The sequence below is a fragment of the Myotis nattereri genome, assembly GCF_964212035.1.
Source record: "Myotis nattereri genome assembly, chromosome: 1".
NCBI classification, from domain to species: domain Eukaryota; kingdom Metazoa; phylum Chordata; class Mammalia; order Chiroptera; family Vespertilionidae; genus Myotis; species Myotis nattereri.
The window spans coordinates 35,386,693-35,399,395 of NC_138075.1; the positions used below are offsets into that span (position 1 = coordinate 35,386,693).

Here is a 12,703-nt window from a genome sequence, read left to right on the forward strand (position 1 = left end):
AACTTTAATTTGGTAATATTTTGAAGGAGGAGAGAAGTTATACCCATTCTGTGTGAGGCTAGCACAGCATGGGCACAAATGACCCTCCTGTCATCCAATGCTTACTATTACTATCAACGACATATCCAAATACTCACCAGTAGCTGGCCTGTTAATGTCACATAACACATATATCTACAAAGGTCAGTGTTCCTCTGCATGATTTCTCTCTTAACAACTGGTGCTACAGTGAGGTCATGTGAAGAACTGGGCTGCCGAAACCAAGTGCCCGTGTTTCTCTTTTAAAATCCTGGGCAATCCCTGGTGTTCCTTAGCATATTTCTAACAACCCAGTGTGCTTTAAAGAGCAACTATGCAGTAGGAGATGGGCTAAGAAGACTAATAGTCAAGAAAATTTTAATTAAACACTGAACAGCAAATTCTTCAAGCTTTTTCAAAAAACTTATATGGTTATAGTAAAGGGATAAAATTTGGGAAGTAGCATGACAATTAAAATAGCATAAATTCAAGAAAAACCAGTACAAAATGCCTTTAAGACATGAAAAAAAAAGACTTATGTACTAAGGTCAATAAGATGCATCAATGTAAATTTCTAAAATATACAGAAAGCAGAGTTAGTTGCCCAATAACAAATAATGTAGCCTCTTCTCTTGTCAGGGCCTCATCATTTACCTTTTCTCATTTTTTCTGCTTGTTCTTTCCACTGCTTGACTTCATTTTCATTAACCAACCTGTGTAATAGTTAAAGTAGCATTCATTAGAAAACTCACAAAAGGCCTGCTGCTAAATGCATGCTCTCTAGGTACAAACAATCTGCTGCAGAGAACCCCTCAGCATGCTTGATACACTTGGAAATCCAGACGAGACTTAGATATAATACACGTGTATAGCAAGGAATTCCTATTTGACCTCTAAAACATTTCAGTTCTCCCAGCTGCTATTTTAAAGTAGGATTAAAATAAATGTCTTACAACTGGCACTATTATCTTACAGACAGCAAAGTAGGAAGAAACTTACATCCGTACGACATTCTTAATATTAAAGTTTTCCAAAGGTGTGGAGTCAGGGTCCTGTCCTTTGTCATTCTGGATAACTATTTGCTGTATAATTCTATCTAGTAGGAGCCAGTACTGAACGGTGTTGCCACTTCTCTTGTCTACAAAAGAAAAACAGTGGCGGAAAATACATCAGGTTATTTCTCAACTAGAATGAATATTTTTTCAACATGATCACCCGAAGGCCCAGCCTTGGAACCAGAGAGATGTTTACATCTGTACCTACACTTCCCAGAGTTTCTGGAATTCAGACCTGCGATGATCATTTACTTACTTGAGAGGAACTCTGTACCCCTGTCTATATGTGTTGTAAGGTGTATGTTTATTTTTAAAATCAAAGCAAGTTATAATTAATTTCATTTTGAGAACTTCACGACATCCCACAGGCTGTGTGGAGAAACACTGGGCTGCCACAAAACCAAGGTTTGAAATCCCTGGTGTGCACCCAACCTAATCAGCATGTCCAGAAGACACAGCCCTTTGGATGATGCCCAAACACTGAAGAATACGTATCACAAACACTCACAAGGCATTTGGAGGCAGTGGTGCAGGATAGACATGAAGTGAGGGTAAGCTTCACTGTGGGTCAGCCTCTTCCTGGTCAGCTCAAACATCTGAGTTGCACTTTTTGTGTCTATGTGAACCTATTTCACATGAAAAAGAAATTTAAGTCAAATACCCAAGTTCCTCAGTTCCCACAATGCAAGGTAAGCAAACCTAAGGCAAACAGAAGCGCATCCTGCCACGTAGGTAGCAGAGCAGAACTCTGATGTTGCCTTTAGGTCACACTGCTGCATGCTGGCTCTACAACACATGTTGCAACGGGGGACTCCGTGAGCTCATGAGTCAAGTCAGAATAATTGTAAGCCCACATACCAGTTCAAATCTTTTGGCAAATTCTAGTTCATCTTCATTTCGGAGCATTTCAAAAAAGTCTAAATGCCTGAAAGACAATTAAAGAGATGCTATTAAGACACCCTACAAACACAGGCACACAAGATTCCAGTCCAGGAAACGGATTCAGGGCCAGCGCCAAAACCTACACTAAGTGCTCCACACAGTGCGCTGCTGCTTTCACCAAGAAAGTCTTAACATAATAAACAGCATCAGCCGAGCTGACATTCTGGTGCAAGTACCTTGTGTCACGGACAGGTTACAAGTAGTTGATAGAGTGGCACTACACACAAGGAGAAAGCACCAACTGTCTCAGACCGTACAGCTTGACTTACCTATCTAATGTTGAATTTTCATGTTCCCTTAGTTTATCTATGACAGGCTGAATTCCTAACATCAGAAATTCATAGCGCAGATGAAGTCTAAAGTCCAAACTTTCCTGAAAGTAAAAGGGTGATAAAAGTCATATTTACCTTTTTAGAATAGTCAGTAATCTTTCAAAAAATATTCTTTAATAATATATGTTTTTTACGTAAGGTCCTTACCACGCCTGCGCCTTGGCTCAGCACTGCATTGATGAAGGACATGATGGCAGTCTTGAGACTCACTTCATCCCGGTACCGCCCTGTGCTTTTATCCAAGTCATTAATTAATGTCTACCAAGGATACAAATATAAAAAAAAGGACCGAATCATTACTAACCTTCCACTCATTTTATTAGAAGTTAATTTTTAAAATCATGTGCTTAGTCAGAATCACATTGATCCATAGAAAGCCACTTTTTAAAGATTAGGCCTAAAAACTCTTTCAAAATTCTGAATATCATATATGTTCATATATACATGCATACAAAATATAAAAGACTGCTTCGTTAACTCTGCTTGCTTCTTCCATGTGAGTATAATTATGGTGACATAATCTCACTGTTTAGGCTGCTCCTAAACTAAGAAGGGCAACCTGTAAAATTTTCAGGGCACATCCCATTTAGTGGATTCAAAAGATGTGTGCTCTATCGTGTGTAGGAACCTGGGTCACATTTTCAAGTTCAGTAAATCCAAAACCCCGGATTGATCAATTATAGAAAGCATACTCTACTCACTGGTTCTAAAACCTAAGAGGAAAGAAATGTTTGACGTCATGGTGTAAGTAATGACCACCAAGGAAATCTCAAGTTATGTTCCCCCCTCAGTGCCAGGAGAGGACCTGACAGAGGGTGAATGAAGAAGCAGAGAGGAACACACCCACCTGAAAGCGGGTTCTCTCGCTGGCATACTTCTGGTAGTGCAGCATGGCCTGCAGAACCTTCTTGTGGCCCCCAGGAACCAGGCACACGGCGCCCAAGATTTCCAGCACAGCCACCTTCGTTTTAATGTTCTCTGTGCTCAGACTCTGAGCAATTACATTGATACTCTCAGAATGAGCCAGGACATGAGCCCGACCTTGAGAGTTGTTCATGAGTGCTTTTATACATCCAATGAGAGAGGTATGTATGCGAGACTCCGAGGTCTCGTAGTCCATGGTCTTTAGAAAGTTGAGAATACATGACAGGCCATCCAAGTCGATGAATCTGGTTACAAACCTGTCAGGAGGAGATTAAAATGTGTCAGACTTAAGTCTCTTGGAATTTTGTAATAGCCCTTAATGGAAAAGTTTAGGGGGTGGGGAGCAGGAGAAAGGAAGAAGATGCAGTTCCTAAAGACCAAAAGGCTTACACCGATGAAGTCTTCTGAATTCCTGGCCTCTTCCTCGACACAGACCCAGTGGTCAAGTCTAACCAGAAGTGTGAAAAAAATCTCCACTTGAGGTAAACAGATCTCAACTGACACAAAGAACCAATTATCAGATCATATAGCCACAGAAAGTCAGGAGCAAGAAGGCACTCAGAACATCTGTCTTAGGTTAAGTCATCTGCTGATCCTATGAGTACCCAGTCCCCATGCACTTTTATGTACTAACCACTGACTCAGGCAGGTCTCCTATCAATGAAAGTCAAAGAGAATCCTTAAACTTCAGGATATTTGCTTGTCAAACAAATACAGAACCCTAAGGTTCTGTAGCAAAATCCTTCTTTTGTATTGCATGCTACTCAGAATCCAAGTACATAAAACAGTAAAAGCAACATTTTATCACCGTATATCAATTTTATTGATATTTATGGTACTTATTTACTGTAAATTCAATCAAGAGTAATTCAGAATGTACATCTGCTTGTTAAGCCTCTAAAAAGTTCAGAAGTAACATAACCTGTTTATCTGACTACTCTAGAAATTTCCAAACTTATTTAGTCTTGGATACCCACTGACATCTGAGAACAAAGAACACACATGGAGGGAAACACTGATCTAGGCTAGAAAACCTCCGTCAGACAACTACATAAGAGTTTTGATGAGCCAGTAGGTTTTTCTTAGTTAGCATTTTATAGTCAAATAAAGGAAATATATCTTTATCTTCCAGCCTTTTCATCCAAACACATGACCCAGATATAGCCAAGCTAGTTAAAACCAGTTGGCTTCATTCATAGCACTTGTGCTAATGAAATGTACCGATAAGCCCAACACTTCAGCAAACCTTAGAGGCATTGATGGAAAATGAAGGTGTGGGAGGCACACAGTGGAAGATGATTGCCCATCCTCTTTTCAGTAACAGTGTTTTTGAGATATAAAATTTACACTTTCAAATGAACAATTTTGTGATTTTTAATATATTCCCAGAGTTGTGAACCACTGCCACTCTGTGATTTTAGAACACTTTATCAATTCAATCATCTCCAAAAGACTATTTCCCCTTCTCCCCAAACCCAGGCAACCACTAAACCTTCTGTCTCTGTGGACTGGCTCTTCTGCATAGTTCCTATAAATGGAATCATATAATACATGGTCCTTTGTGTATTGCCTTCTTTACATTGCACCAATATTTTCAAGGCTCATCCATGTTGTAGGATGTGTCAGTACTCTATTCTTTTTTATGGCTGAATAATCCATTTTATGGATATATAATATTTTATTTATCTATCCATCAGTTGACAGAATTTGGGCTGTTTCCACTTTTTTGCTATTATGAATAATGCTGATATGAACATTTGTGTGTAAGTTTTGGAGGTTACTTTTTTCATTTCCCTTGGCTATACATTATGGAGTAGAATTGTTGGGTCATGTGGCAACACTATGTTTCATTCTCACCAGCAATTAGTGAGGGTGGCAATTTCTCTACATCCACACCAACACTTGTTAGTCTCTGTTTTTTTATTTTTTATTTTATTTTAGCCATTTTAATGGCTGCTTGCATATCTTTTAATTGAAGGAAATCAATTTACTGAATGTTCAGTGATTAAAGTATTTTATCCACGGTTCAATTACATGCTTTTAACTGAGGACTTCCTCAAAAGTTTGGCTGTTGCAGGGGGAAAAAGGAATTAGAAAGAAAAGAGAGAAAGAAGGCTAGAGGAGAAGAGTAAAGAAAAAAAGAAAAGTAAAGAGACAAGTAGTATATGCTACGCAGGAAAAATTACCTCATTGGTTTTGTCCTTAGTGCTGTCTTCAAGCTCTCTATAGTTTTACTTCTTTCTTCTTCTTCTTCCTTCTCTAATGCGAGCAGAGATTTTCTCTATGCAAAGAAACCTGAGGTTACTTTATCCAATTCTATATTTGAATTATGGTAGAAGCAAGGCAAACCCACAGATTACATGCTACTATTACTTCCAATACAAATAAATAATTAATCTGTAACAAAGATTTACTACGAGCCAAAATGTGGAGCGAACGCCAAGAATTCCATATATTTGTTATCTCTACTAAAAGTTAGTTATTTCCAATTTTAAATAAAGCTTTAAGGCAATGTTTAGAAAACTTAATAGAGATTAAGTTGTCCAAATGTTTGTGTAACTATTCTAAAACCGCACTCTGATGAGATATTATTATTTATATTAGATAGAAAGAAGAGCGAACCTGTAGTTAATAACAACATTCTGACAATTAAAGTTAATAACATTATCACACTATCAAGCTGAGGTGGGCAGCAATCCCCCCACCCTATCTCTCCCATTCCTCAGACGAAAAGTATAGTCTTTTACATTTGTGGTTCCATCAAATATTTTTAAAAAGGAAGAATTAAATTGGACCTGATACTATGATGGACAATTCTTTCTATGATGGAAATGCTTAAGTTTTAGAAACAACTCAACATCATTTGGAAATTAGGATATGGAGTGTGTGTGTGTGTGTGTGTGTGCACTCTCCCTTCCCAGGGATCTGCTAGAGCACTGCTTCTCAATCTTTAGTGTGGATATGAATTATCTGGGGGTCTGTTGAAATGCAGGTTCTGAGTTGTTTGGTCTGGGGCACGGCCTAAGAGGCTGCATTTCTGACTAGTTTCCATGCAATATGGATGCAGGTCTGTGGGCCTCACTTGGAAGAACAAGGTCCTAAGGAAGCAGATCTCAGTTGGTATTATAAAGTCATGAACGCTAATAAGCTTACAGACTTGTTAAAAAGTCTTTTCCTTTCCCTTCACCCCATAAGCCCCTAGTTCAGTGTTTCTCAACCTTCTGGCCCTTTAAATACAGTGCCTCATGTTGTGACCCAACCATAAAATTATTTTCGATGCTACTTCATAACTGTAATGTTGCTACTGTTATGAATCGTAATGTAAATATCTGATATGCAGGATGGTCTTAGGCAACCCCTGTGAAAGGGTCGTTCGACCATCAAAGGGTTTGCGACCCACAGGTTGAGAACCGCTGCCCTAGTTGTATTAGAAGTATCCCAGGTCTTCTGGGCCCAGGTGCCTCTACACATGGAATCACTGGTCCCTTGCCTTCATCCTACTCTGCACACGGGCTTGGCTAGTCACAGTCTTTTCACCTGTTAACAATTCTGATAAAATGTGTGGTTGGGAAACAGGGTATTGAAAAAAGTTTGCCTCTCATCCAATGTGTCACAATGATCCAGTCTCTTCCTTTCTTTCAGGAAAACAAATCATCAAGGGGAGACTTTGCTTAATTATTTTCTAGTTAACAGTATCAGCATTAAGGAACTAGATGTTAATTAAAGTCTAACTTTGACTTCACAATTAGGAGGATAAAGCCCAAAGCAAACATAAATATCAGTATCATTTATGGCAACTGAAATAAAAATCAGTAAAATCTTGTTTTTAAGCTGTTATTGTTTCTGCTAAAGTTGTCCTCTTGCTAGTGATGCATCTGGACAGCTGTCACCAGAGGGTGACTGGGAAGAAGCTGTGTGCAGAATAGTCAGTGAATTCCTTCACAGCTCTATGAGACCCATCCTCTGGAAAATTCAGCACAAATCCAGCCAAGTATATTTAATCTCCCAAGGCACAGCTGAACTCTACACTCTTAAGCAATCCTTTGACTCTGCAGCTCAGAATCAAGCCTTTTATGAACATCACTCCTTGTTCCTAAGCTTAATCACACAAAAGAGTCCCCAAATTAAAGACTACTCACATTTTTTATTATGGTTTACTAATACTAAGAGAATTGGCACACATTTATCTTAACCTTGAAGAGGATGGGACATATAAAAGCACACTACATTGAGTCTCTCCCTAGTAGAGGTGGGAGATTTAAGAAAAGTCAAGAAAATTAAATTGGAATTTCCCTTCCCAATATAAGGACAATTACTTTCCTCTCAAAACAAAACACAATATCCTATGTTTTGTATGTGACACAAGATTTAAATCCAAGATTGCTTACTGTATTGAGAAAGCAGAGGATGTAGATGAACCTAATATACTAATGCAACTTTTCAAAATGAAATGATTTATGGCAAGTCTCACGTTTCCAATCTTCACATTTAGGAAGAAGGCTCATTTGCAGCTTTTTATAGAAGAGGGGGTATGCCTACATTTCTGCAGATGGCTGCTACACCAAACATCCAGTATGTGGGATAGGCTGTGACGGAATGTGCACCCTGGCAGAGGATCTGGTCAAAGCTGCCACAGTATACACTGGAGCATGTGGGTCTAAGAGAAAGGCACAGGCACAGAAACCCTTCCAGGCTGGGAGTCAGGAACCAGGCTCTGGTTTGGACATTTCATTGGTGTGAAATCAGTAAGCTGGCAGGCTAAGCACACTGAGTTCCACATCACACCCTTTCACCCTAAGAGTGTACAAAGTCACACACAGAGAGACCAGGTCCTTCTGCAACCTATTGGGCCGCACTTTTATTATTCCATTTTTCACTCTTCAATGGATCATTCAGGGGTCCTCTAAAGAACAAAGCATCCTTGTTAGGAGGCTTGCGTAAGTAGCTGAACTTGCTCCACAAACAGCTTCACAAACTAGTAAGTGCTGCAGTCCTTGACCTGGACTGTTTATCACTCTCAAGGCATTAAAGAAAACAGATGCCTGCCCCGCCTCAGAAAACTTGGAAGTGGGGAATGGGGAGGGATTCCGAGGCCTCTTTTATGGCTTTTTAACCCAAGTTAGTGAGAGGCAAATTGGAAAGGAGTCTTTCAGCTCAGGCTGATGGGTTTAAATTCCAGCTCTACCACTTCCTAATTAGATGAGCTTGGGCAAGGTAACCTTTCTGAGTCTCAGACTCCTTATCTATAAATAGTACTTACAGCATAGGGTGCCTGTAAGCCTTTAAAACAACATGTAAAGTGCCTGTATACTTCTTGTCATAAGATGCACACTCAAAAGCCGTAGTCGCTACTGATGCTGAAGGCAAAGGATGATGACAATGGATAAATGCCCCTCAAGAATTTCCTAGTAAAGAGCCAGAATCTGGCTGCCACGCCATAAAAGGACTGAACGAATGGTGTGCCTTCCAGTCCCGGGGACAACGCCTCAGGATTCGGCTGTGTGTTGTAGGCATCCTCTAATACAGTTACCAGAGCGATTAGCCAGAACTATGGGAGGAGGTGGCGGCAACAAGTGTGCTGAGGAAAACAGAATATCCAGCAGAGTTTCTGGTCTTATCAGGCCTCCTTACTCCTTTATGCATGCAGTAGTTCTCTGGTCTCACTAATTCATAAACTGTTAACACCTTTGATATTTAACCCTGGAAAGATACTGGCTGGATCCTTAACGGAGCATTAGAAAGCTTTTCTAGGTGTTTAACACAAAGAATAGCAAAGTGACTGCCAATTTAATAGCCTTGAGATTCTCTTGGAAAGAAAGCAAATATAATTTTAAAATGTACATAAAGTCCAAGGACTGGATGAGGAGAAAAGAAGGCTCTTGATGGAGGCCACACACGGGCACATCACGGACCCCCTAGAGCAGGAAGGGAGCCAGGTGGACACCGGACAGCCATGGATAAGTCACTAAAAGACCAATTAACCTAATGGTCCCTAAATATGAAGAAAGGAAAAATCCATAGTGTTTAGTGCTTCTCCATTTATGGAAGTGAATTCATTCACAAAAAAGCAAGTGCCTCTGTTAGCTATCAAACAATGCTGACTCCATTAGAATAAAAGACAGCCTGCCCAGCAGGTCCTTTTTTCCCTAACAGCAAAGAACAAGAATTCAGAAAATAACCTTTATAAGAAGGAAATGTAAATGACTCTAAATTATTAGGGTTTAGGCAGAAGCATAGAAAATCCCTGATAGTCACCACAAGCTTCACATTCTGCTAACATACTCATGCAAATGCTGAAATCGCCCTTTTCTCATCTTTGCCCTTGTGGAGGATGCCTTGAATGAGGAGGATTTGGGAGTTACTTTCTATTCTTTTCTGCTGTACTTTCTGAGTAGAAACCCTTGGGGCAGAAGCCTCTATGAAATCTAGCCTTGTTCACATTTACCGGGCTGTTTATTATCCACTGTAGGACAGCAGAAGCATCTTCAAAGGAAAAGCCAGAAAAGAGGAAGTTGCTAAAAGTCAAGGCCTCTGAAAGTTTAGCAAAGTGTGAATGATTCACATATTCTGGTCAGTTTTTAACTTTTGCAGCAGCAGCAAAACGTTTGCTTTCAGCGATAAGAAACTAATTCTCCACAAGCACTCTGGGGAAGGCAAGGAAGAAAGAGGTAGAAGAAAGCATTATGGAAGCTATCATCTGTATGGACAGTATAAACTCAAAGCCGAATCTAACAGACTGGCTCTTAAAAGCATGAGTGTGTCCACTGAGGCAAAGGCCATGTTCTACTGTGGGCAACCTCCTATTGTTATCATCAGGAAGGGGATTTAAGCTCCTAAGGCTAAAAGCTGATGACTTGTTTTCCACTACATATTTCCGCTGGGATCAATATGTGCCCCTCAAGCTGCTCAGAATGCCGACATCACAAAGACTTCTGCTTTAGACACGGAGAATGCATTTTAAGCAATTACTAAACCAAAAATACATGTACCAAAGATTTCCCAAGGACATCTCAGTGGTGGTATTATTATTATGCCTTTTCATAACACCATTCATACCATAGACTTTTTGTTATTTATATGAGCAAGAGAGTATCTTGTTGCCCTGTAAAATCAAGAACCCAGGAACTAAATAAATCCTCAATAAGAGAACTGGAGGAGAACAATGAAGAGAGTGTCATCTACACTAATAAAAGAGAAACATGGTAATTGGCGTACGACCGCTACCCTTTTCATTGGCTAATCAGCGAGATATGCAAATTAACTGTCAGCCAAGATGGCGGCCGGCATCCAGGCAGCTTGAAACTAACATGAGGCTTGGTTGCCTCAGTGACGGAGGAACCAACAGTTCCCTGCCTGCGGCTGCAGGCCTCTGAGCGGGCAGTTTAAGAAACTCTGTAACAAATACAGCCGGACTTCAGCCAGCAGATTCGCAACATTGTAAGCAAAGGCCAGAAACCTACTTTCAGCCGAGGCCTAAGAGCTGGAGCCAAGCCTCAAGCTAAAGCTGGCCCAGAGTAAAAAAAAAAAAAAGAAAAAAAGGAGCAGTTGGGAGCTTCAGTCACCCACAGCCTGAAAACAGCCCTCAGCCCCTCACCCAGACTGGCCAGGCACCCCAGTGGGGACCCCCACCCTGATCCAGGACACCCTTCAGGGCAAACCAGCCGGCACCCAACCGTGCACCAGGCCTCTACCCTATATAGTAAAAGGGTAATATGCCTCCCAGCACCGGGATCAGTGTACCAGGGGGCAGCGCCCAAACCCCCTGATCGCCCTGTGGCTCTGTGTGTGACAGGGGGTGGGGCCACAACCTCCCTATCTGCCCTGCTCTGTTCGTGACAGGGGAAGGCGCCCCAACCCCCTGATCAGCCCTGCTCTGTGCCTGATGGGGGGGAGCTCCCCAACCCCCCCCCCCCCCCCCCCGCCACGGGCCCTGCTCTGTGTGTGACGGGATAGAGCCATAACCTCCCCATCGGCCCTGCCCTGAGTGTGAGAGTGGTGGCGCCCCAACCCCCTGATCGGCCCTGCTCTGTGGGTGATAGAGGGCGGTGCCCCAACCCCCTGATGGGCCCTGCTCTGTGTGTGACGGGGGCAGCACCCCAACCCCCTGATGGGCCCTGCTCTGTGCGTGACAGGGGGCAGTGCCCCAACCCCCTGATTGGCCCTGCTCTGTGCGTGACCGAGGGTGGCGCTGCAACCTCCCCATCGACCCTGCCTTGAGTGTGACAGGGGACGGTGCCCCAACCCCCCAATCGGCCCTACCCTGATCGTGACTGAGGGTGGCATCACAACCTCCCAATCTCCCTGCTCTGTGCATGACAGGGGGCGGCGCCCCAACTCCCCAATCAGCCCTGCTCTGAGCCCGACCAGGGGCTGCACCTAGGGATTGGGCCTGCCCTCTGCCACCCAGGAGCAGGCCTAAGCCAGCAGGTTGTTATCTCCCGAGGGGTCCCAGACTGCGAGAGGGCACAGGCCGGGCTGAGGGACCCCCCTACCCCCCCGAGTGCACAAATTTTTGTGCACCGGGCCTCTAGTTATCTTTAAATGGCATTAATTTTTAGAACAGTTCTGCTGTAATGAAACTCTAAATAATCGGTAAGAACAATTGCAAGTTAAAGTTGAACATCAGCCAGATTTAAGATTACATTTTCTCTTATAACATTAAACTCACATATATTTGAGGGTGTGCTGATTTTATTTAAAACATACTGGAAAAAATAATTTTGCCAAGTACCACTCCTGCCCTCCCTCCAGCCCTGTTTTCCCAACACTGAACATTTGGAGTGGAGTTTGGAAAGATAATGACATTTGGTAGTTCTTACTCAAGTGAATTAATTGTGCAACTGTGTGCTTTCTATTAGACTTGTATTTTAAACCATGTGTTAGAGAACAGAAAGTATACCTACAGCAGCCATGGAATTGAGCTGATCAATGTAGAATTCAGGCCAACTTGTCGCTCCCTTGTTTTCTTCCTGATCCTAAAGAGAAAAACAAAAAGGTAAAATACCACCAGCTGTAAACATTCAAGGGCCATAAGCACATCTGACTTCCAGAGCATCGAGACAATGGCCCACACAAACCCCTAGGAGGCATTGAGATAGAAAATATTTGTCTATAAATGTTGGCTTTCAATCATCAGGCTCTCCACTTGACTAGGGTGGTCTCCCAGTCAATTTCCAGGGAGTGCTGAAGTCATTTCAATGGGAACGTAACCACATCATGGTGTGAAGTTGTTTTTCTTCAGGGGCACAATAACATTAGGCAGGGCACTGTGTTTGCTGCAGGGACAAAGGATCTCTGAGTCCGTGTCACACTGAGGACAGTACTGCTGGACTACTCGTCTGGATGAAATCCACAATAGAGGAAAAGTTGTCTTAAAAAATGGCCACAGGATTCAGCTAGCTGTTAACTAGACTTTTGTAAGTTAGTTTATTA

General features: G+C 42.0%; 1 protein-coding gene across 1 annotated transcript in view; it reads right to left on the bottom strand.

Annotated features, from left to right (window-relative positions):
* The window catches only part of DAAM1 (dishevelled associated activator of morphogenesis 1), a 157,478-nt gene that overhangs the window by 41,900 nt on the left and 102,875 nt on the right, over positions 1–12,703 (bottom strand). Inside the window, exons 4-12 of the mRNA XM_081087886.1 lie at positions 12,175–12,246; positions 5,458–5,552; positions 3,195–3,528; positions 2,495–2,605; positions 2,285–2,388; positions 1,932–1,998; positions 1,582–1,699; positions 1,018–1,156; positions 673–731 (exon numbers count right to left, since the gene is read on the bottom strand). Coding sequence (XP_080944012.1) covers positions 673–731; positions 1,018–1,156; positions 1,582–1,699; positions 1,932–1,998; positions 2,285–2,388; positions 2,495–2,605; positions 3,195–3,528; positions 5,458–5,552; positions 12,175–12,246 — 1,099 coding nt within the window. The remainder of the gene's footprint in view (positions 1–672; positions 732–1,017; positions 1,157–1,581; positions 1,700–1,931; positions 1,999–2,284; positions 2,389–2,494; positions 2,606–3,194; positions 3,529–5,457; positions 5,553–12,174; positions 12,247–12,703) is intronic.